The sequence below is a fragment of the Diabrotica undecimpunctata genome, chromosome 4 (genome assembly GCF_040954645.1).
Source record: "Diabrotica undecimpunctata isolate CICGRU chromosome 4, icDiaUnde3, whole genome shotgun sequence".
In the NCBI taxonomy this organism is placed as follows: Eukaryota; Metazoa; Arthropoda; class Insecta; order Coleoptera; family Chrysomelidae; genus Diabrotica; species Diabrotica undecimpunctata.
The window spans coordinates 63,121,222-63,146,385 of record NC_092806.1 but is presented as its reverse complement, the minus strand read 5'-3'; the positions used below and the strand labels follow the sequence as shown (position 1 = coordinate 63,146,385).

Genomic DNA, 25,164 nt, shown 5'->3' with positions numbered 1-25,164 from the left:
TACATTGAACCAAAGACCAAGATATCTGAAAGTCAATGGTTGGAATTCTTTAAAGACATACCTAAACCGTTTATTATTGGTGGGGATTTTAATTCCCACAGTATCGCATGGGGCTGCGAAATTGAAGACAGCTATGGTAAAAAACTTTTAGAATGTATTGATCATTGTAATTTGATATGCTTGAATGATGGATCGCCCACATTAGCAACTAGTAAGAGTCCATCCGCTATTGACTTAACCTTTTGTACACAAGATATTTCAAAATTTTTTACTTGGAGAGTCCTACAGGACCCTCATGGATCCAATCATCTTCCGATTATCATTAACATGGAAACAGATCATATAACTTCATTTACAGCTCAAAACTATCACAAGATCTGGAATCTTAACAAGGCCGATTGGAAATTATACACATCTGTACTAGAAGCTGTAAATCCTCCTGGAAACTATCAAACTCTAATAGCAAACATTAATAAAGCAGCCAATTTAGCAATACCAAAGTTTTCATCTAACGGAACACATAAGAGACGAATTTCGAACCAATGGTGGTGTGAAAGTTGCAAAACCGCCGCTGATAACCGAAAAATTGCATATGGAAAATATAAACAAGATCCTACAAGAAATAATTTAGTTGAATTTAAGAGACTTGACGCTGTCGCAAAAAAACTTTTCAAACAAAAGAAAAAACAGAATTGGGTAGAATACTGCGAAAGCCTAAATTCAAAAACACAAATCAGTGAAGTGTGGAAGAAAGTAAACACTTTTAAAAACCGCAAACAGTCCAACAAGATTCCAATAGATCCAGAATCCAGCTGGCTAGATGAATTTCATAAGAAAATATCTCCACAGTGGGTACCTTCACAACATTTTCCAGAATACAGCGAAACAGTGTCAAGAGATAGGTTTGGCTTAGAAGAACCATTTAAAATGTGGGAGTTAGAGCGAGTACTTAGTCAACAAAATAGCAGTGCTCCAGGTAAAGACAATATTTCATATTCCATGATATACCATATTCCTCACCACTATAAAATATCATTATTAAATATTTTTAATGACATTTGGAATGATACGTCACAAATTCCAGACAGCTGGAAGGAATATATTCTAATACCTATTAAAAAACCTGGTAAGCCAGAAAATTGCAGTAGATCATATAGACCAATATCCTTAGCCTCTTGCTTCCTAAAGACGTTAGAAAGGTTAATAAAAAATAGAATTGAACATTGGTTAGAGCAAGAACATATTCTCCCAAAATCTCAGTATGGATTTCGAAAATCAAAATCAACCCAAGATGCCATAACTGCCTTAGTCTCATCCATACTAATAAACTTTACTGATAATATGTATACTATGGCTGCTTTTCTTGATGTCTCCTCTGCATTCGATACCGTTAACTTGGACATTATGCATAAAAAGCTATTAGACATCGGCTTCCCCATCACCATAGCTAGTTTTCTGAGGACATTGTACACTAATAGATCAACTTTTTTAAAAATCAACCATTCCATCTCTCCACCACGTCTTACGAATATAGGACTTCCACAGGGTAGCATATTAAGCCCAATACTATTTATTTTATATAATATGGATATAGAAAATTGTATTAATAGCCCAACAAAAATTATTCAATATGCTGATGATGTAGTAGTTTACACAGCCCACAAATCATTGGATATATGTAAAAATAATTTTGATCTCTCAATTAAAGCTGTTCTTAATCACTATGAAAATATTGGTTTAGATATATCAGAATCTAAAACTGAAATTTGTATTTTCTCTAGAAAACATCAAATTCCACAAGGGCATCTGGAAGTAGGTCAAATTCAGTTCCCTATTAAAAATTGTATAAAATATCTCGGTACTTATTTAGACAGAAAACTCCTATGGAAGGATCAAATTCATCATGTCATAAAAAAGTCTGAAGATGCAATGAACATTCTAAGAGCCTTTTGTAGAACTAACTGGGGCGCTGATCCAAATGTAGCACTTTTATTTTACCGTACTATGATTCGTCCCATTTTCGATTACAGTTGTCATTTATATGGAACTGCCGCAAACACACATTTAAATAAATTAGAAATACAAAAAAATAAATGCCTTCGGCTTTGTCTTGGATATTTGAATTCTACACCTGTTAATATAATGGAAGTTGAGGCGATAGAACCACCTCTGAAATTTCGACGGGAGTTTTTAAGTGATAAATTCATTACTAGAGCCATAGGGAAAAATACTAACTATCTACAGGATATTCATATTTTATCAATTTTAGATCTAACTCATAAATATTGGACAAAGAAAAAATGTTCTCTTCTGGTAAATAGTTACCTGAGGATATCTCAATACCGACATACTTTCTATACGTATGAAAATCAAGTTTCACCTATGTATTCCCATATATTAGAAGAGCTTTTTTCAAAACATATTAATACCTTTTTTATGGACAGTAATTTAGATCCAGTCGCTTTTCAATCATTTACACGGCATAAATGGCCAAACTATCAGTTTTACTTTACAGACGGATCTAAAGTACAAAACAAAGTAGGATGTGCATTAATTAATGTTCAAAGCGGATTTAAACAATTATTGAAATTGCCAGCTGAATCATCGATATACACTGCTGAAATGACAGCGATTCTTCTTGCATTAAGGCATATACATAGTAACGAACCCTACAGCTGCATAATATTTACAGACAGTAAGAGTGTCGTCGACAGACTAACAAACGTACATAGGTCCAAACAACTAAATCATATAGAACTAGAAATTATGACTATTTACAATAAAATTACAAATTTAGGGAAAAGCATTATTATATCATGGATAAAGGGACACGCGGGCATTAAGGGCAATGAAATAGCAGATAGCCTAGCCAAATCTGCCCTAGACATAGGCGAAGAAGCTCCCTTGAACTTACTCCCCTTTTCAGACATTGATATAATTAGTAAACAGCATCAAAAAGAAAAATGGCAAACATATTATCGAAACACGAGAACTGGAAATAATTACAAACAAATGCAGCCTGAAATACCCATAAAAAGATGGTTTCATACTCTATCAAATCGCCATTTCATAAGGGTTATAAACAGATTAAGATCTAATCATGCTCTTACCCCCCTTCATATGTACAAGTTGGGTCTCGCGGAGTCACCTAATTGCAAGTGTGGAAAAGAAGGTAACTTATTACATATTTTTCTTGAATGTTCCCACGAATCAGTAAACATAAACAAATTTTATGATAATCTTATTATATTAAAAATTCCACTTCCCGTCTACCTGAACAATTTGATTTTCTCTAGAGATATCAATATATTAAAAATGATTTACGAACATATCAAAAACTGTAAATATAAATTGTAGCTTAAAACTAACTTATATTTAAGTAAATATTGTATTATAGCAAAAAAAAAAAAAAAAAAAAAAAATTAATATAAAAAAAAAAAATTAAAAAAAAAAATCATAAACAAATAAAAAAAAAAAAAAAAAAAAAAAAAAAAAAAGATGTAAACCTCCGAGATGTTGAATCGGGTTATGTCTTAGCGCAGGAAAAAAAAAAAAAAAAAAAAAAAAAAAATTAAAAAAGAAAAAAAAAAAAAAGAATTATTACTAATTACTAATTATTAATTGTTAATTGCTAATTATTACTAATTGCACGTTAGATTGTACGGATGATTATATGTTTATTCCTCTAATTGTAAAAAATTCCTCTGATTGTAAAAATTGTTTGTCTTTAAATTTGTCTGGCTAATTGGCTCGGCCAAGGCCATCAAACTGAATAAAAAAAAAAAAAAAAAAAAAATATTATTTTTACTAATGAAGCCACTTTCCCACGTATAGGCGTTTATAACTGCAGAAATTATCACATTTTGGATAACTAAAATCCGCATGCAGTCAGAGAAGCACACTTTCGACATGAACTGAAAATAAATGTTTGGTGTGGAATTTTTAGTGATAATTTAATAGGTCCCTTTGAATTACGTGCAAATTTCAACGGCAATTCGTATTTGGATTTTTCTTCAAAATACCTTTTTTGATGAACTGGAAGAATTACCATTAAACCAAAGAGGAGATATACGATTTACACAAGATGGCGCCCCACCACATATTTGCTTGATGGTGCGAAATTATTTGAACAATCAGTTTATTTATTTGAACCATCGATCCTCATAGATGGATAGGGTGAGGAAGTGAGTTTCCATGGCCTGCTCGGAGTCCTGATTTTTATTTTTGGGAACATATCGATACACTTGTATATACTCAAGAAATTAACATCCGACAAGAATTATGGCAACAAATAGAGAATGCTGCAAATTTTATTAGAAATCAACTGTACATATTTCTGAAGGTTAGGAGAAATTTTTCTGATAGAATTCAAAATTATTTAATTGATTTATTGTTACAGTAGTCTAAATAAATATTGTTTTCAATAGTTTTGTCTTATGTAAACATCATTTAATTAACAAGCTCGATACGAAAACTTACCAAGAAAAATTGTTTTCATATAGTATAAAAATCATAGTTCTGATTTTTTTATGAACTAAAACATTAATATAAATAAAAATCATTTGAAGTGAAATTTACTGAATCTACTTAATTATATAACTTTATTCGTGGCATAGTGATTACTCGTGTGAAATGGATGTTAGTAATAAAATAAGATCATATATTTTAAACATTACCTTTAAACGCAAATAACTTGAAAACTACTTATTCTATCGCATTGAGACAAAATGATGATATTTACTTAAAAAGTAACGAAGATTTTAAAAAACATACTAAAATGATTATTATGACAGTGGCGTAGTTTGTGAGAAGGAAAAAGAAAGTATTTATCCCTACAGCAGACCTCTGGTAACAGCTGAAAACTATCTTTTAACACTAGTTAAAGTATCCTAATATATGTAAACTGTTTGTTGTTTAAAAAAATATATTGGAAGATGTTAAAACAATGGTCTAAAATCATTTTAGAATATTTGTAATAAAAATAAAACATTCTGATGAACCTCGGTAAGAAGAAATACTTTATTTAAATGTTTTGTGCTAAGGTTTCTCCAGTTACTTCTTCTTCTTCATGTACCATGTCCTTTCAGAACGTTGGTTACCATCATAGCTATATTAATTTTATTCACTGCCACCCTAAATAGCATGCTTGTATCAACACCATACCAATCTCGCAAGTTCTTCAACCATGAGATTCTTCTTCGTCCTGGACTGCGTTTGCCTGCTATTTTTCCTTGTATGATATTTTGTAGCAAACTCTCATTACATGTCCAAAATACTCCAGCTTTCTCTGCTTGATGCTTTTTATGATCTCAACAGTCTTGCTGAGACGTTCTAGTATTGTGGAGTTTCGAATCTTCTCCACCCAGAAAACTTTTAAAATTCTTCTATAGCACCACATTTCGAAATCCTCAAGGCGATTTAGATCGATTTTATACACAGTCCAGGACTCGACACCATAAAGTAAGACCGAGAACACGTAGCACGAAGTAGGCGGATCCTCAATGCCAATTTTAGGTCTCTGTTACATAACACCTTGGACGTCCTTCGAAAAGCCGCTCTAGCCTACTCTATCCTAGATCTAATTTCGCCGTGACTTTCTGCGTTACAATTTAATTGCTGTCCAAGGTAAACGATTTTATCAACTTGCTCAAGTTTGATATTATCTACATATATAGACGGTTTTATATGCTGTTGTTTACTTATTACGAGTATTTTGGTTTTCCGTATGTTCAGATCCAGACCTGCCTCCCTACAACTCTCAACGACACTATCAAGTAGTGTTTGCAGATTTTCTTGACTAGAAGCTAGGAGTACTGTACCGTCGGCATATCGCAAATTATTGATGACTTCACCGTTCTCCAGTTACCTAATGGACAATTCTTAATGAAACACCCTGTATAAACTAAAAAAAATCGTATCAGTTCCGTATCTTGAAAAATTTGCTCCAACCGTTGCACTAATTGTGAACCTTGAAAAGTTAACTGTAGTAGATGAGCTGAAATTATTATTACTAATCTTTAGACAATGCTCAGAGTTTTCTTCTTATCTTTTATAGAAGATATCCATTATTTTTAAAGGAAAATCATGCAGATAGATAAAGAAACGTATCATTGCATAAATAAAAATCATTCAAACCGATAAAGAAAATTCTTCATACTAAAAAGAAGACAATTTTGTTACTTCTATACAGATATTTCTATACAGATCTTTATGGCGGCCGGTACTGGTTTATAATTTACCGAACATTTTTTTGTAATATTTTGATAAAAAAAAAATGATACTTAGAAAGCTAAATTTAAATAAATATGGTAAAATGCCTCAAACATATCTTTTTAAGAAACGACTAGCTTCAGTTTTTTTGTTCCAACTAATTTTCAATTCATTAAAAAGTGCACCTGAACTCCTCGACCTCCCGTTTAATTTCCGGGACGTTGCACTTAAGCTAAAACATTAGATTATCATTACTTACTTAACTCAGCAAATTAGCTTCACTCACCTAGAAGCTAAATAACCAAATAACTATAAAACCAGTGGCGTAGTATAAGATTATATATCTAATAGAGGTTTTAGCCTGTGTGCCAAAAAAAAGGCTCAACAAAAATTGGGAAAAGTGTTTAGTCAGAATATACATCAATAATAAGATTAATACCATTTGGGGTTTTTTTCTGACAATAATGATTCTATATTTACTTAAAAAATTAGTTTACATAAAATTAGTTTAGTTTCTAACAATATAAAAAAATTCACTGGTTATTAGAAAGAAACGAAGAAACCAAAATTTAAAAATGATCCAAAATCTAGCATGGTCATCATTTACTATGCGATATTTTCTCTTAGGGGGGTGAACGGAAAAATTGATTTACCAAGAATCTGTATGCCGTAGAAAAAAAATATTTCAAATAAAAAATGTAGCTGAGATAATTCTGATAAAAAATTTTTATTAGCATTTTGTGTAGAATAAACCGTTTACTCAGAAACAATGCTGGTAGCGACCAGCGATTTTCAATGTCAGTTCCGCGCGAAATTATTTTAAAAAAAATTTGTGTCAACTCAGCGGTAAAAATTCGATATATTTTGATCAAAGTGTCCTATCTATAGTAAGGATATCACTTGCCATAAGGTCCCATTTAAAATTATCGGTCACAGTGGCTCTGTAATGTCATCTATGACTATAACGTCACCAGTTATGACTAGTTGAGAAGCTTACGTCTGTTTATTTTCTCCCTCCAAATTTCACTATTATAAGTATAACCGTTCAAAAGATACGAGGGGGGAGGGTTTTTTTGGCCAACACTATATTATATGATCTGTAAAATTGTAGTCAACCACGAATTTGCGACTTTCTTCATCCGAGTTTGTTTACCATATCAGTTATTTTAGCCTTTTATTAAGTGAGGGTTTTAAAAGGTTCTGTAAGACAGAGTTCATATCGAGAATTTTAGAGTATGTGTTTTTCTTGTCTACATTTTCGTAAACCCTAAAAATACAAAACTTAATTTACCTAGTTCTTTCTAATTTGGTACATGCATACGATGTTATAATAAATAAAATAAAAGTATCTTTACTACGCCACTGATTTAGTTGGTAAATATTCGATTTATTAGATAGCACAATCGATATCACTTTAGTTAATAGACAATATTGCAGTAGATGTTGTAAGCTTACCATAGAAAAACTTTTATTTAAAAGAATTTTTACCATTATTAGATAATGTCACAACAGCCTCTAGTAAATGGTCCTACAGCTGAATTTAACACTTCCAAAGATGAAATTAAGGAAATGGTAAGATTTTTAGGTAGTTTGGTCAAAGAAAGCTAATTAAAGGTAGTGTGTAGAAAGTACATAACCAAGAAAAATATTTTAAAATATATTTACTTGTTGTTTATTTTTAAATAATATTTCACATCGCACATTATAGTACAGTACATGCGTCCAAATAAACAATATTACAATGTAGGTAATAGTAATTTATGTTAAAAGTCCAGAAAGAGGTGTTTTTCAGGAAAAAGCAAGCATATTTGGTCGCCTAACCTACAATATTTTTTTAACACCGACTTTGTTGCAAACTTAATTGTTCCTTTTATTTTATATAATGAAGTGATTAACACATATCAAAACTAGATACTGGATACAACTGGATAAACTGGATAAACACATTATTTTTGAATATTTATGTTCAACAGGAAGCCTTGAACATCTGAAGGAACGATGTGTCTGAAATGTTGGGGATTGATATTTTTTGTAGTGATACTAACAAAATTAGTTGCCTGTATATTATTTTTGGAACATCCTGCATGGATTCTGTTTGCTATATCAACTTTGTCTTTTATTGAACCTTCAAGGTTTTAAATTTATGCAGAGCTTCGACGAAAGCAGTGATTTGTGAGTTCGCCTGGATTTTCTAATTTAATATAACAAGCGATTTTGCTAGAGCTTTTTCCAGAGACTGCGTTCCTAATACTTGTATTTCAAAATCTGAATTCATATTTTTAAAATTGCGAACTTGCGAATCATGTTTGACAAACAATAAATTAACCCATTAGTGCCTGAATTTAACTTTTACCAAGTTTTCGATTGAATGAAATAAAATGATCTGTTAAATAACTTAAATATAATAAATTTTACGGTATAATAAAAAACTTTATTGAATTCAAGTCAAAAAACGGTGTTACATATATGTAACGCTATGCACTACTGTGAACAAATTTGACATAATAGACTTAAAACTAAATTTTTCCATTATATTTTGTGAAAAATATAATTACAGTCCAAACATAAGCCTGCATCACATTTTGCACACATTGTTCTTGTACCCGAAGAACAGTTGTCACCAGCACAGATCATATCTAAGATGATTTGAAATTCTGTTATTGGAGTTAGTAAATTTTGACAAAGCTGATCTTCTGGCTCCTTTTGGTGGGTTTTGAAGTTTTTGGAGATAATACTGGGCTATATTTCGTCGAAAATCTAGCTTTGGTAATTGGTCATCGTGACTTTTTTATATAATATCCAGGCATTATTAATTACTGCATCTAAGAGAAAGCTAAATAAAGACCACCACCATTTTCGGGATCGAATACCAATTCTATAACATGAGATGTTTTGGTCCATTAAATCTGGTCCTCCTTAAGTCTGGTCTGGATATGTTGATGTAATTTTGTTCCTTTTTCCTATATTTCTTTACCTGACCAAGCTGATTGGCACCAAAACTTGTAGATGATACAACTACTACATTGTTGTCTTTCCATTTTACGAAAATGTATCCGTGATACATTTCCGTGATTTTTCACGCAAAAAATTAAACAACGTAACACTTGTAAACAGGTTTTCAACAAAAAAATGATAGGGATACTAGGGATGAGGTATATCTTTAATCATGGATATTAGTGGAGCAGCGGCTTTACCAAATAAATGTTCATACTGCTCATTGGAAGATGGTCCTTTCCCTTGATAAAGGTCAAAATTTCCTAAGTATCCGTCTTTACTATTAAGGGACCACATTTTGAATTAGAATCGGATGGGCTTGCCTCTAATAAACTGTTTACAACCATGTTTTCCGAAGTACTTAATCATTGATCCGTAATAGATTTATAAAAGGTCGCAGTTTGTATAGCTTGTCACGTTTGTCTAATTTTGTGTTGTCAGCACAATGGATAAATTGAAGGATTTGTTTAAATCTATCTCGTCTCATGGCATTATAGACTGCCGTATTTCTTAAATCTGTCCCAAAAATACTTTGTACCTGGTTTTGAGTCGCAACCACTTACAATCAGTATTGCTATAAAGCATTTAATATCATCAGTTGTTATTTTAGGACCTGGCTGATTTTTGAACTAGGCATAATTTCTTGTCTCATTTACCAATAGTTCAACCATCTCTGAATCAATAAATTTTTCGAACATGTTGATATAAGTATTTTCTTTTAAGTGTTTATAACCAAATTTAGGAAATGTTCGCGACTCCGAAATAACGAGGTCTCCATCTACCCAAGTAATATTTTCTCTCAAATCAATTTTTTGAGGCAATCGCATTTGAAATGTTTCTTGGTCCACTTCGTGTACATCTGATGTTCGTATTTCTGCATTCACTAGCCTAACCTCTACATTTGAACGAAGTTTAGACCCAGTCAAGTTATCGATAGTACCACCGTCTTCATCCCCAGAATCCTCGTCAGTCAGTTCGGCTGCCTGTAGAGGTTCTATGAAAATTTCCTTTATGTCATCAACAAATAAATGTCATGTCAAGGGCCCCTTGTAAAGTAAATCCTTGTCTATAAAGAAGTAAAGCTTTAGATTGATTGAAAAAATTAAAAAATAAATACTGCAGAGTTTATTTATAAATAAATCAATAATTAAAATAAATAGGCAATTACGTGCACATAAAAGCCTAGCGTTACATATATGTAACACTCAACTTTTGATCAGTATAAATCACCCAATATTTAAAAGTATGCGATTGTTTCTAAATTACATGAATATATGACTAAATTATTAACCAAATCTTAAAAAATTGTTACAGTAATTATTCTAAATACAATTTTAATGTACTTACTCGAATCGAATAAAGGTTCCATTTTGTAAAAAAGAATGGTATACATTTGACACCTTGTTAGCACCACCTGCGTTAACTAAACTAAAAAAAACTTGTTTGGGGTGAATAGTAATGTTTGCCGCGTGAACCGTGCCGCCATCTGTCCGTTGGTAGTTCTAAAAAAAATTTACAATGGATAAATTAAATCTTGCCCTGCGTTACATATATGTAACTCTAGGCACTAACGGGTTAATGAATTGTCACGTCATAATCAAACGCAACGTTGTTATCATAGTAACAAAATCAAGGTAGACTATATTATCTAACAGCGATTGGAAAGATAAAAAATAGAGATTGGAAAAAGCTTTTGGCTGTCTCTAACGTTCATTTTCCGGTCTTGACCGTAGTGTTGAGCATTTTAATTATCGGCGAATTTTAATTTATAAATATTAAAAACATGAGGTTCATTAAGATATCTGCAATCCAAATTTTTGCGTATTTTCCGCAGCTAAATATAAATTCAGCAGGAATATCGTCAAACTCTGTGGCTTTTTTGATATAAACTCTATCTTTCTTGTATACGTAATGTAAATGGGTGCTACAATATGGAAAATCCTTAATTTCAATTATTAGAAACAATTTGCATAGCAATGTGGGAGATATTCTTCCCAATAGTCCATTCTTCTATTCTAAAAATTCTGAGAAATCCTGGCTCTGTATTGCCAAAAGAGCATCATTACAGTCGTTTGGGACAAGGAATAGATCAGGTCTAGTTTCCGTATTTCATGTAGCTTATTTAGATGTGCCTTTAGTGTCAAAAATGAGTACTAGTTTTAGAAAAATATTTGCTACACTATTGCATTAAATTGTTCTTCTTGCATTTCTAAATAATATGGTAGTAAGTTTGATGAAGTGAACTGATCTCTTTGCTGAAATCTTTCTTGGAGCTTTATAGCCTTTTAGAGCTGGTTGTACTTCCGATTTATGTGACTATACTATGTTAGTATATATATATATATATATATATATATATATATATATATATATATATATATATATATATATATATATATATATATATATATATATATATATATATATATTAATATGGTAAGGAAAAAATAGGAATTTTAAATTAAATACCTTACCTATAATTCAATTTATCTCAGGTTGTACTTTCTTGGGCCCAGTATCTTTATTTTTCTATGTTCTAGTTTTGCAAGTATGAGGAACAAAAGGAATAATAACAAACAAAAATGTCAAATGTAAAATTCATTAATATATTGAATCGAAATAGGATTAATAAAAATATCAATTGTAAAATTCATCAATATCATGTATTACATAAGATACCTGTCATATAAAAATATTTTTCAAATAATTTTTTAACAGAACAAAATCACACCATAAAATGTAATCAACACACAAATCATATTTTCATCTCGGACGTGCTCTCCGGTTCTAGGAATTAATGAGAAAATTCTTTCTATTTAGTCACCGATAAAATATTTTTAATCCACTTTAAACTCCCTATAATAGTACCCACTCTTTCTGGTTCAGCTACTCTCCTACCAAGTTTATCTTTGAACAAAGAATCTATTTCTTATTGACATTGAAATTTCCAATCTGCAGCTGCTTCTAACTCTCAGAATCTGGTGTCCTCTCAAAAAGACACAGACAGCCTAGCCTCAAATAATTTGTATTTAAAGAACTTACAATTTTGATGCTTGGCTGCTACCATAAAACTTGACAAACTTCTTTTCACTACTCACTTTACTCCACCGGCAAACAACTACAATTTTTATTTTTCTTATATACTTTTACGAAGAAACCAAAAACACCTTTTCTTATTTAAATCTCGTACCTAACTCCTCGTGTTTCTTTTTCCAAATCCTTACTCAGTTTTCTCTCCTACCTACTCCTCAAGATCTCCTCCTTGACCACTCCAAGATGGTATATATCTTTCACATCCTTCCTATTTTTCTTCATTCTCCTTTCGTCCTATTATACAAATAAAATATCCACCGGTTTTATATTGACACAAATTCTACGTCATCCTAGCCCATTCGGAATAACCAATATGAAATCTATTGTGTTTGACTACATAGAAAAACAATTTACCCACTTTTAATTTTCAATGTTCATTGCTTCGTAAGACTCCTAGACCTATATTTGTCCTTTTAAATCTATTGAAGATTAACAGTTCTTGAAATCACTTTAATTACAATGACGCACTTTTCACTGGAGTACAAAAATATCCTTATTTATACCTTAATTATAAACAGATGCCCACATATATAATTTTTAAAAGATTTTTTTAAATTTATAAATCAAGGATCATAACAACATATATATATATATATATATATATATATATATATATATATATATATATATATATATATATATATATATATATATAGTAAACTCTTAAATATTGGGGAAATCTGCAAGAAATACTCTAATGTGTATCAATTGTTTCGCCGAACGTTTTCGCCAAAGAGAATTAATTTGGCTTAGAGTTAGAATATTAAAAAACTTTGCTAGTAACATAGTGGTGTTTTTTGTTACTATGTGCAAAAAAAGTTTTTTATAAGAATTGAAATGTATGGTAGCTTCGAACTTGACACGTAAAGGCTTACCCAAGGTTAATCGAAAAACCCAATGCAACTACATTTAAAAGGAGGTAATTCTTTGAAATGTCGGCAATAACTAAATTTTTGATTTTTAGATAGTTAAAAGTGAGGTTCTGTTTAAGCCAGAACGCAAGCGCTGACAGAACCTCACTTTTAACTATCTAAAAATCAAAAATTTAGTTATTGCCGACATTTCAAAGAATTACCTCCTTTTAAATGTAGTTGCATTGGGTTTTTCGATTAACCTTGGGTAAGCCTTTACGTGTCAAGTTCGAAGCTACCATACATTTCAATTCTTATAAAAAACTTTTTTTGCACATAGTAACAAAAAACACCACTATGTTACTAGCAAAGTTTTTTAATATTCTAACTCTACAATTCTAAGTTACGGTAAGATCAATAATGTTTTAATAGATAATATATGGTAGCTAATTATAATTTATTCTCTTTCAGCCCTGAAGAAGCCAAATTAATTCTCTTTGGCGAAAACGTTCGGCGAAACAATTGATACACATTAGAGTATTTCTTGCAGATTTCCCCAATATTTAAGAGTTTACTATATATATATATATATATATATATATATATATATATATATATATATATATATATATATATATATATATATATATATATATATATATATATATATATATATATATATATAATAGGATTCTTCTCTTTTCTTTCCAACACAATAAAAAAAACAGTTTAATTAACAAATTTCGATGTAAAGGCAGAAATATTAAAGAAATAATTTGTTTTACAATTTGGTCTTTATACCCACAAACATTTTTTTTTTCGTCTTCCTAATATTTTACACATTTTTTTTATAAACAACAAAATCGATATACTATAAGCTTACAATCTACAAGGCTTTATAACATCATGATATGAATAAATATCTCGTAGAAGAAAATATTACGATGTTATTACTAATAATCACAAACCTAAATTCGATTGATCGAAAATAAATATTCCTGCGTGTCGTGTCATTGGTGCGTAACCTAAATTTTAATCAATAGTCCTGCCCTATTTTTTTGTTCATGTTCTTATTTGCATTTTATTCAAATTTGTACTACCAGTCTCCCGTACATTCTACGAAATTATACAAAATGACAGGCTTGTTTTAGAGAGGAAATTAAAAAGGGTATCTCCAATATATTTTAGTTTAGGTAGTGTGTCAGTATAATGTTATAGTAAATGTCATAATTTTGGAGCACATGTATGGTCATAAGAAGAATAATTTAGAAATGTGTGTAGAAAACTTTAGCATTGTTGATGTGCATCTGTTGTATTATACAAACTATTTTCAGATTGTAGGATCTCGTAGCACAGGATTCATAAAGGTACATTGTATAATATGGGGTTACAGGCCGTGGTTTGAAATTGTTTCTTCCTAAAGTTTCTTAGCAAATGCGTCATCCATTATCAGAAGCGATGCGAGAACGGTTGTAACCTCTTGTTGTTCCTTAAGCCAGGAATTCCGCCTTCTTCCTGTTGACCTCTTCTTGAAATATTAACGTTTACATTGAATCAGATACAAATATTCATACAAAATTTAAAAACAATAGTCAACTCCCTATTAAAATACTTTATATTATATCTTCTTTTTTGCATGGCATTGCAACAAAAAATTGAGCTATTCTGACGTCTATTAAATTTTACGCATCGCTGCCACTTAACTCTCCCATATTCTCCATGGCAGTTTATTCATCTGTCTCGCATTATACTATTCCAAGTGTGTTCTTGTTAATTATCGTCATCCATCCCCATTAAGATTATATCTAGATCATATCTCATTTTTTTGATCGGCCCAACACCAGTTATAGAATTTTTCTTAAATTTTACTAATGATTGTATGTAACTACTTTTAGGGCAAGGTAGTTCCTATATGGTTCCTATATAAAGGTAGCTTTTTCTTTTATTTATAGGGGATTCTTCGGTTACTTCCGCCCCGGGCCTCCTGAATGGTAGTTACGCCACTCGTCCCAATATTTTATTGCCAACAAAATAAACATTTTTTTTAATTAGTTCTGTTTGAGTATGAAATTAAACCCATAATATAAGTAAATAACTAAATACAAAGTGTTACATTAAAAATCATTATTAGAAAAAATAAACTGTGAACTATCTGAATTACACATGTATTTTAGTTTGTCTTAATTAAAGTTGTTAGGGCTCGTACTATCACATCCCAAGAATATACTGAAATTATTTTTCAGCTTTTATTTGCGTTTATTCTTTTCAGATATTTTACGTCCTCAATCCATCTTTTTCACTTCAAGTGTCTTCGTCTTTTTTACAACTTAAGCAATTACTTTATTTTCTAAAATAATTAAAATCCAACTTCATTAGAGTATGTTGAGTTATTTTCTTAAACACTGTCTTACTGATTTCCCGATTTATAATTAATGTCATGTAATCAAAAGATTTGTTCTCAAATGAAAGGAACACAAGGAAGGAACTGACAACCTGATTCTAAAATGTGTAATAAAATGTACAAGATATAAATGTAAAATAGAAAATGGAAGTAAAACATGAAATAGAATTTGTATAGATTTTATTTTCAACATAACAAAAGATATTCTTTATTGTATAATTGTATTTTGAGAAGGGCTTCTGATTTAAAGGTCAAAATTTTAATAATAAATTGATTTTATAATTTGAGGTTTATGTCCAAAAGTTTTATTCTTTTGGATTAAAATTTGAAATTCAATAAACAAACAGCTTTAAAACAATTAAACGTCTACATATTATTCCCTTAAGAAAAAAGTATCTACAACATTTTTAATACTCTGTAAGGGCTCATAAGTTTTGCAATTGGAACTTTTCGAACCAGGCACTGTCACCAAGACACACTTCCTACCGGAATGTTCCATTTTTTAATGTTTTGGTAAAAAATCGATGTTTTCCTACTGACATGGCTTGTGTGAGGCACTGACTGACGTGATAACTTTTGATCGGTGAGGAAGTCTATGTCAAAAGTTGTTTGAATTATTACATTTGCGGAAAACATGGTAAAGCGGCTTGTTTTTGGGTTTTGCTAATAAGGTAGATAACACGAAACGAAAGTTTTGTTGTTGATGTTTACAAGATACTTATCGTTTAAGATAGAGAATAAGATCAAATATAGAGTGTTAGGTCAAATACACTGATAAGAGATTAGAAAATTTTAAAGTATAATTTTTCTACTAAAGTATACACAGTTCCATAATTTTCAAGATTCAGGTGTTAAAAGTAGGGATCTAAACATCACAAACAGAACATCACATTTAATCAATCGTAAACTTCTATACACGGTTCACAATTTGTTGATAGCTCACTACAAGTTTAACCCTAATTAGAAAACTGAAATACAGAGAGGATAGGTAATACGATATAATAGTAAAAACCAACCTAAAACTGACGGTTTAAGACGTTTTCGACTAACCCACCTTATATCTGAAGGAATACAATACCTTATAATCCTATTACGGGGGTACATGGATGGTTAGAGATGAACGACCAGTGTCGTAGAGTATATGATTGAAACATTTATTTGAACTAAATAAATATATTTTTTAAATTGTACTTATGTAAATTGTATTTTTTAATAAAACTTATTTATTTTATTAAAAAATAAAAAGTTTCTTGCCATTTGTAAAAGATACATTTATTTAATTAAGGAAAAAGGCGCCAAATGTCGCCTGGCAAAATTTCCAATGTGTTTTAAATGTATCCATTATTTTCGAATCTGAAGAGAACTAATAAATATTTTTGAAAAATTTAAACGCAGAATGAAAGATTACATTATTACTCAGGGCAGAAAGTCCCTAAAAACTTCTGCAATGTTTATTTTAATATGTTATGTAACAGGGGTGAAAATAAAAGAGAAAATATAGTATAATTTTTAATTGAAAATATTGCATGCAAAAGAAACTTTTTATTTATTCTAAAAAATATTTCATTCTGCCTTTAAATTTTTTAAAAATGCTTTTTAGTTTTATCAGGATTTGAAAAAAAAAGGATACATTTAAAACACATTGAAGATTTTGACAGGCGACATTTTGCGCCTTTCCTCTTTAATACCTTACGATTACAACTACTATTACTTACCTTATATAATCACGATTAGAAAACTATTCAAATTCAAAATAAATAGAATCAACTTCGGAATCCGAGTCGTCTTGAGGGTTAATAATTAGGTTAATAATCTCTACGGTCGCATCAATTATGTTATCAAGATCCCACATTTTTTGTTCTTCTTCTATTACATGTCTTACTGCATCTTTCCAGTTTTGTTTTGTAATATGTTATAAAGACTCGTATAACAATTCACGTACAGCTTGTATTTTATATGACGTATTTTTTCTAGCCACATAACTTTTCATTTGTGCCCAAATGAGTGCAATTGGATTTATTTCGCAGTGGTAGGGTGGAAGTCTAAAGACTGTGATGTTTCGCCTTTCCGCCATTTTGTCAACTACGTATTTCTTGAACTTAGATTTGTGTTGCCGGGCAATTTTTAAAAGTTCTGCTTTTACCATTCCATCTTCGTAAGGCAGATACTTATTTCGCAGCCAGTCAAGAATATCCTGTTTCTTCCACGCATTCGTTAGATGTCTTTCTACTAGTCGTGAATGATAAGGTGCATTATCTAATACTATAATTGAATTTGGTGGTATGTGTTCAATCATTTCCTCAAAATACTCTTCGAAAACATCAGCTGTCATCTCCTCGTGATAGTCTTTTGTGCTTTTGGAATGAAATTCCAACAAACCATGCTTAACAAATCTTTTTTCACTGCCAATGTGAGAAATTATTAATCTACTGCCTTTACCAGAAGGTCGGGAGATACCAGTAGACCAATCTTCCATAAAGGCTTGTCTGGAGCTTAATATATTTTTATCTGACCAAATTTTTTTTAGAGTATGACCTGAGTTTACCCACGTTTCATCCTGGTAGAAGATGGGCCTTTCTTCAGCCCGGAATTTTCGTATGAATCTTAGATAATTTCTTCTCCAACATCATCTTCTCCTCCCGGTCAATCAAAAGTGATTTTCAGTCTGATTTCTCCCACCGGAAATTTAATTCTTTTAAAACTTGCCACAATTTGGTTCGTCCGATATGAGGCAAATCCGGGTCGTCTCTAACTTCTTGTAAAATTTTGTTTAGGTTTGGTATTTCTTTTTTGAAAAAAAATCCATGAATTTTCCTTCGAATACCATTTTTGGCAAATTCATCAATTTCAATAGGCTTTTTCCCTCTCTTTAAGTTTTCGTTTGTGTTTGGGTTAGCTATACCGTGTTTTTTTCTTTCTGATATAAAGTTGACTCTCCTACGCCAGTCATGTTGGCACAACTTTCGACTATGTTGCGAACAGTGTTTGTGGGATTCTGAGAAACCAGAGCATCGTGAACATTCAGGACAATAGTCTTGTCTCTTGGTCAATAGACAGACTTACTGACTGTACGCAACAGTACCGGTGTAAAACTTGATGATGAAACCATCACAAACAATCCAACAAAACGAGCACGAGCGAAAGGTACGTATATGTTCGTAGGTATATGGAATAAAAAATCACTCACGCACTGCATATAATTCGCAAAAGAAATATTCGAGACGCTAATTACTGCCGTAGACGCGGAAACACCGACGAGCCGTAAATTACATGCGATCAAAAACGTACTAAACAAAAAAATTGTTTTCGTTCGTAATAACTTCACCCTTTCAAGTTAAGTTTCGAATATAATTATATTATTAAAAATCTGGGGAATTCCATCTTAATTATCTTGCAACGAATAGTACCTTCGGATATGAATTCCAGGTTTTATAGTAAAGTGATTAAACGCGAAGATTAGTATTGAAATATCCAAGGAGATAAGGTATTCTTATTTACAAAATTGTTAAAGGTTAAATTCTTATTTTTATTAATATAATATAATAACCAACATTAGTCGTGAAAGTTTTAATTGTTTTTTTGCTAAATATATTAGTATTAAAATATTATCAATATTATATATAACAGTATTAAAACATTATATTATTATTTAATGAATAAACACCTTAGGAACTCCTATGATTTACGACCGTTTTATGAGTTTGAGGCATATTTCGTGCTCTCAGAATCGTGCTCTCTTCTCGTGAACAGAGAATAAGTTACAGTAATCAACAATAATTAGTAAATAGTAAATAGTAAAATACAAATTGCATCTGTTTTTGAAACTTCTAAGATATTAAGGTATAAACCAACGTGACTCTATACGGAGATATCTTTAAAAAACTATAGAGGTGTCAGTTTATTAAATGCAATTTATAAAATATACTTCAAAATGATTAAAAGATTAAAAATATCAAAGATGCAATTATGAAAGAATAACACTGTTTTTAAAGTGGAAGGTCTGCTAATGACTTTGTTTTCATTATATACCAATTATCAAAAAACGAAGAGGAAAAAACGTCAAAATACTGTCAAAGTGTTTACACGCATTTCAAAGTTTCTCTGCAAAATTTAAATATTTAAACGATTATTTCTTCAGTTCCGAACGTATAAGTAGTGAATAATAATAAAATCAAAATCCTATTCGATAAATAAAAATAAGTGAACTTATTGGAGAAAATCTGTAAGTAATTTTAATCTAATTAGATACTTACTTCAGAAGTTCATATTATTTATATTACTTGATGTGATTAAACAACGAAAATGGATGATGTTAATAGTCCAGGGTCATCCCCCAAACGCCCCAAAGGCCCCAAACGTTATTGACATCATATAAAACTTCTTCATATTCTGCAGCGTTAATCAATTCAACTCCAAAATTCCCATCCAAAAAACAAGCTATTTTATACAAGGCTCTGGAAAACGCCAAACTTGAGGAATATCTACTTGCACTGGGAAAAATTATAGAACCAAGATATATTATTTTTTCATCAAGAATTTCAAATCACCGTATTTGTATCTACCTAGCTAGTGAAGAATTGATAGAAACTATCATAAATGCTGACAACGGAAGAATAACTATCAATCAACAAATAATTTATGCTCGACGCTTGATTACACCAAATGAAAGATAACTGATCTCTAATGTTTGTTTCTCACACTTTCATAGAATCTGAACTTAAAAAGTTAGGCCTCAATCTATTAACTCCAATTAATTTTTTACGAATAGGGACAAAAAACCCAGAATATAGACATATAGTGAGCTTTCGAAGACACACATTTATCTCCCCTTTGGAAGCTACATTAATTCCTCCCTCAATTGTCATAAACCACGATCAAACATCTTATCGTATTTTCTTATCTTTAGAAAAACAGATGTGTTACTATTATAAACAATCTGACCATTTTGTAGCAAATTGTCCATCCTATACAAATCCAAATCAAAACTTAACAACAACAGTGCCAACTACTACTATAAATACAGTAGTTAATACTCTTCCACATGACGTCCCGATCACATCATCATCTTCAGCGAAGTCCTATTCCTTACAATCAAAGACTAGGCCTTCTTCATTAACTATACCAAATATCACCCTTAACATCATTCCCACGTTCTCAAACTACATGCACAGATACAAATATAACAACTACCCAGTTATCAACAATACCTAATGTTTCATAACCTCATACATAAATCCCAAACTCTCCCTCAACACTTGCATGCCCTATCAATAGCATATCAATAGATACCACTGATACACTTGAAATAACTAATACACCTAGTAAAGAAGTAAACACAGCTAAGCGCAGCCTTGACGAAATCTTAACCCAACCTTTAGAAGAACCTAAAGAAAATTTTACAAAACCAATGCAAAAACTTAAAAAATTAAAAACTATTAATAATTCTGAGACTATTGCTAACAGTATGGAACCCGTAAAAGATTTTATTACTAATAAACTTATAACACCGATATTAAATTTTGAACAACTAACTGATTTTTTTGAAAATGCTTTAGGATCTCCAGATAAATTGAGTCTATCTAAAACTTATACAGAAGACACATTAGGGTTACTTAATCTGTTAAAAGACACATCTATCTGCACATTATATAAAAAAAAATGAAATTGCGATGTACTAAAATAATTAATTCAGTTACTCGACAACTAAAACCTCAGCTCGATAGCGACTCCTCCATAGAATCTTCTACATAAGCTCACTTGCCATCAATAAGACCCTGACCTTTATTCTAGAAAAAAAACTTGCCAAATCTCTTATAATTTCTGATTCACTTAGTTGTCTGACATCAATTTCTCAGATTTATCCCTCTCATCCAACATTACAGCAAATTAAGTTAATTTTATACCGTATATACCAAAACAATTTGACAGTAGAGTTCCTCTGGGTACCATCATACGTTGGAATAGAAGGTAACGAAAAGGTAGATAGTCTAGCTAGGTCCGCAATAACCAATACAGCCGCATCAGTGGAAAATGTAACGGTGCATTTAGATTTAAAATCTTACTTAAAATCAAATATGCACGATGTTTGGCAAAACCAATGGAATAGAAGCACCACTAAATTGATAGAAATAAAATCTTCGGTCCTTCCATGGAACTTCTGGCATTCAAAGCGACAACATCAAGTCCTAATAACACGTCTCAGATTAGGACACACTTCTACAATACATGAATACTTGTTGAAGAGAGAAGAGGAACCTGTGTGTCTTGTTTGTGAATGTAAAGTGACAGTGAAGCACATTTTGATTGACTGTCCAATATACTCAGTTGAAAGACTATATCAATAATTAAAATATATATATTGTATACATTGTTATGTAATTGATATTTTGTATATGCCTATGTATGTCTCTATCACTTTTTGTATTTTGCTTATGCTAATAACCCTAAGTGGTTGAAGCAAAATAAATAAAAAAAAACGGGTGTGGCAGTCCGGTGGGACTGCCGGTAGAAGTTATACTTCTACACACGCGTTCTTCGTAACAAATTTATATGGGAGTCAATCTGCACAATCATTGCATATGTAATGCTATAGGTAAGAGAGAGCAGAAAGCGAAAAAGAATTAGGTATATAGGTATATGGTGTATCGTTTGCTGTATATAAACATTTGGCCTGTAATAGGAGTATAGTAGTAATTTTGTTATTAATATAAAAATACAATACAATACACTGCAACATAATTCAATATAATAATACAATACAAATTAAAATGCAACATTCATAAGTATTTAAAAATGACAATATACGTAACTTACTTACGCATATGTTTAATTTACCATGATAAAAATAATAATAAAAAAAAAATTGTTTGGTGATACAACTGTCAATTTATCTGACATTGACAAATACAATATTTAATTGTTGTTTGTTGTGTATATAAGTACACATTTGAACTTTCTTGAGATATTTTCAAGTTTAAATTTATAATTTAACATGCCTGACGAGGCTTGTTACTCCCGTGCAAATTTCCGATTCACACCCGTGCAAATTTCCAAAGTCGAACACGCGTATAGAAGTATAACTTCAAAAACCAATAACTCAGATTATGTTGTAAATTTTCCTTTTATTTTAAAATTTAGCATTTTTGCGTATATTACATATATTTAATAAAATTACCGTGGGGTTTTTAAATATTTCAAAAATAAAAAAGGAAATTCATATTGGGATTCGAACTCACATCCACCAGCGTATGAACCAAACACGTAAAATATTTGCCAATTAGACATGACATAAACGTTTTTCAAAATTGACAGTTCTCGGTCATACAGTGATTTATTGAGATTATTATTTTGAAATACAAAAGACTAAAATAATTATGAACATTTAATAAATAATACAAAACCTATCACATAAATAATAATATTAATAAATATTATATTATATGTATATATATATAATATTATATAATATATAGAATATATATAATATTAAATATATATACAAAAGCAACATTTTTATTCTCCAGAGAGGAAGAGAGAGAAAATATATGTTCTGTCTCTCTCTTACTCATTATCTTACATATGTAATGATTTCACTGATTCACTCCCGTACAAATTTCCAACGTGGAGCGCGCGTATAGAAGTATAACTTCAAAAACGAAGACAATTTAATCTAAAAATGCATATTTCTCATACAGTTCCTTACACAGTTCATTACACATTCTTCGTACAGTTTAACCTTCTATCCAAGTACCTAACCAGATATTTGACTTCATCGCCTTGTGGGATTTCTTTACTATTTGGGTAAACAGTCGGACATGTTTCTGTATATGTCGGAAATGGTAAGTGTAGTGATTTGTTGTCATTGATTTTAATTCTTCATTTTATCAACCAGTTTTTTACTATATTTAGGTTGTATTTCAGGAGTTCTGACGCTATTTTGGAATTTTTGTTAAACGCTAGAGTTGCCATACCTCATAAGAATGTGGCTATGGTAATAGTTGTACCTGTTGATAAGTCAGCAGTGAATAGGTCATACAGTATGAGTCCTAGAATGCTTTCTTGGAGTACTTCAGCGAAAATTTGTTGCATGTTTGCGCATTTCTTTCTGTCGCAGATGTTGGGCTTTACAGTAATTTGTGGATAGGCAAGTGCAAGAACAATCATTAGAATACAACAAACCGGCATATCTATGTTTCGTGGACCTTAAGAAGACATTTGCCTGTGTTAAATAAAAGGACGTTATACATTTATTGTACGCAATAGAGATACCTCTTCTTCTTTCTCCCAATATAGGCGTGGGTAGCTTCCATGACTATTTTCCAATATTATTCTCGATCTTGCGCGGCATTATATACTAGGAATTACAAAAATAATAGTGTCTGTCTATAATAAGACAGGGAGATTCCCTGAGTTCTCTATCGTTAAATCTGATTATGTATGAAATAATAAATAAAGTAAGAACTAAAAAAGAATGCCAAATGGAAGAAAAACAACAAGAAAAATAATCTGTTAATAATCTCAAAGTTAGGATGATTTACAACGTATGCCGCATCAATTTAATATAACTACCAGAAAATTTAACATGTTTATTTCCCCAAAAAAAGACAAAACACATGGTTATAACAGCAAATTTACTAAAATGTAAATTGGAGCTAGAAGGTCAGATAATGGAACAAGTGATGAAGTTTAAATATCTAGGCATCACATTATCTAGCTACGGAAACCTCGAAATAGAAGTGGAAGAACAAGTGAATAGAGCAAACAGAGCCGCAGGTTACCTGAATGAAACAGTATGGGGAAATAAAAACATCGGGAAAGAAATGAAAGGCAGAATTTACAAAACAGTCATCAGACCAATAATTACATACGCGGCATAAACACGACATGATACAGAGATGATAAAAAGGATGTTAGAAATAGCAGAGATGAAAATACTAAGAAACATGTATGGTAAAACACTAAGACTAAGGGAAAGAGCTACAAGTACAGATATACGACGTAGATGCAAAGTGGATAGCATCAAGTACATATGAGTAGGTGATCTCAAGTTGCTAGCCGAACTGTACGGTAAGCTCTCTTCATCTCTAAAATGCAGTGAAAAATGCATGAGTTTTCGCGATATTCGCGCGCCACGTTGTAAAGCAAACTCTTTTATTTATAATAGTTGTTGTGTAAATATTCTCTTGTTATTAAATGTGTAGTATTGATTTCTCTTTATTTTTCTCTAAGTAGAACCTGATAAAACTATACACATTCGGAATCATCGCCGTGAAGTCTGCTTACTTATATCGAAGGAATATCTTTAACAGCTCCATGGTCCTAAAATATTTGGTACGGTATCCTCTGGCAAAAAAAATTAATAAGCTTTCCCCCAACAATTGATAGAGATTACAGTAAAATTCTATCATTGTTTTCTTACCTTGATGGATAGATATTGCGTTTTGATTTCGCGTTGTTTATAATTTAAGCTCAGTTTCGCATATTTATATGAATGTGGTTAAAAAACTCTCGAAAAGACTTTGATGTGTCGCGATAAACTCTAAAACTAGAAGACACTAGAAATGAAGTTTATCTGGTGTTTGTGCCTGTTGCTGTAAACTACTGGACAAACTGGGT

General features: G+C 31.1%; 1 protein-coding gene across 5 annotated transcripts in view; it reads left to right on the top strand.

The window, feature by feature from the left end:
* The window catches only part of LOC140439589 (uncharacterized), a 124,464-nt gene that overhangs the window by 26,224 nt on the left and 73,076 nt on the right, over nucleotides 1-25,164 (top strand). For all 5 annotated transcript variants that reach the window (XM_072529603.1, XM_072529602.1, XM_072529600.1 and 2 more), the window contains exon 2: nucleotides 7,708-7,782. In XM_072529603.1, the coding sequence (XP_072385704.1) occupies nucleotides 7,711-7,782 (72 nt within the window). In that variant the 5' untranslated portion in view covers nucleotides 7,708-7,710. The remainder of the gene's footprint in view (nucleotides 1-7,707; nucleotides 7,783-25,164) is intronic.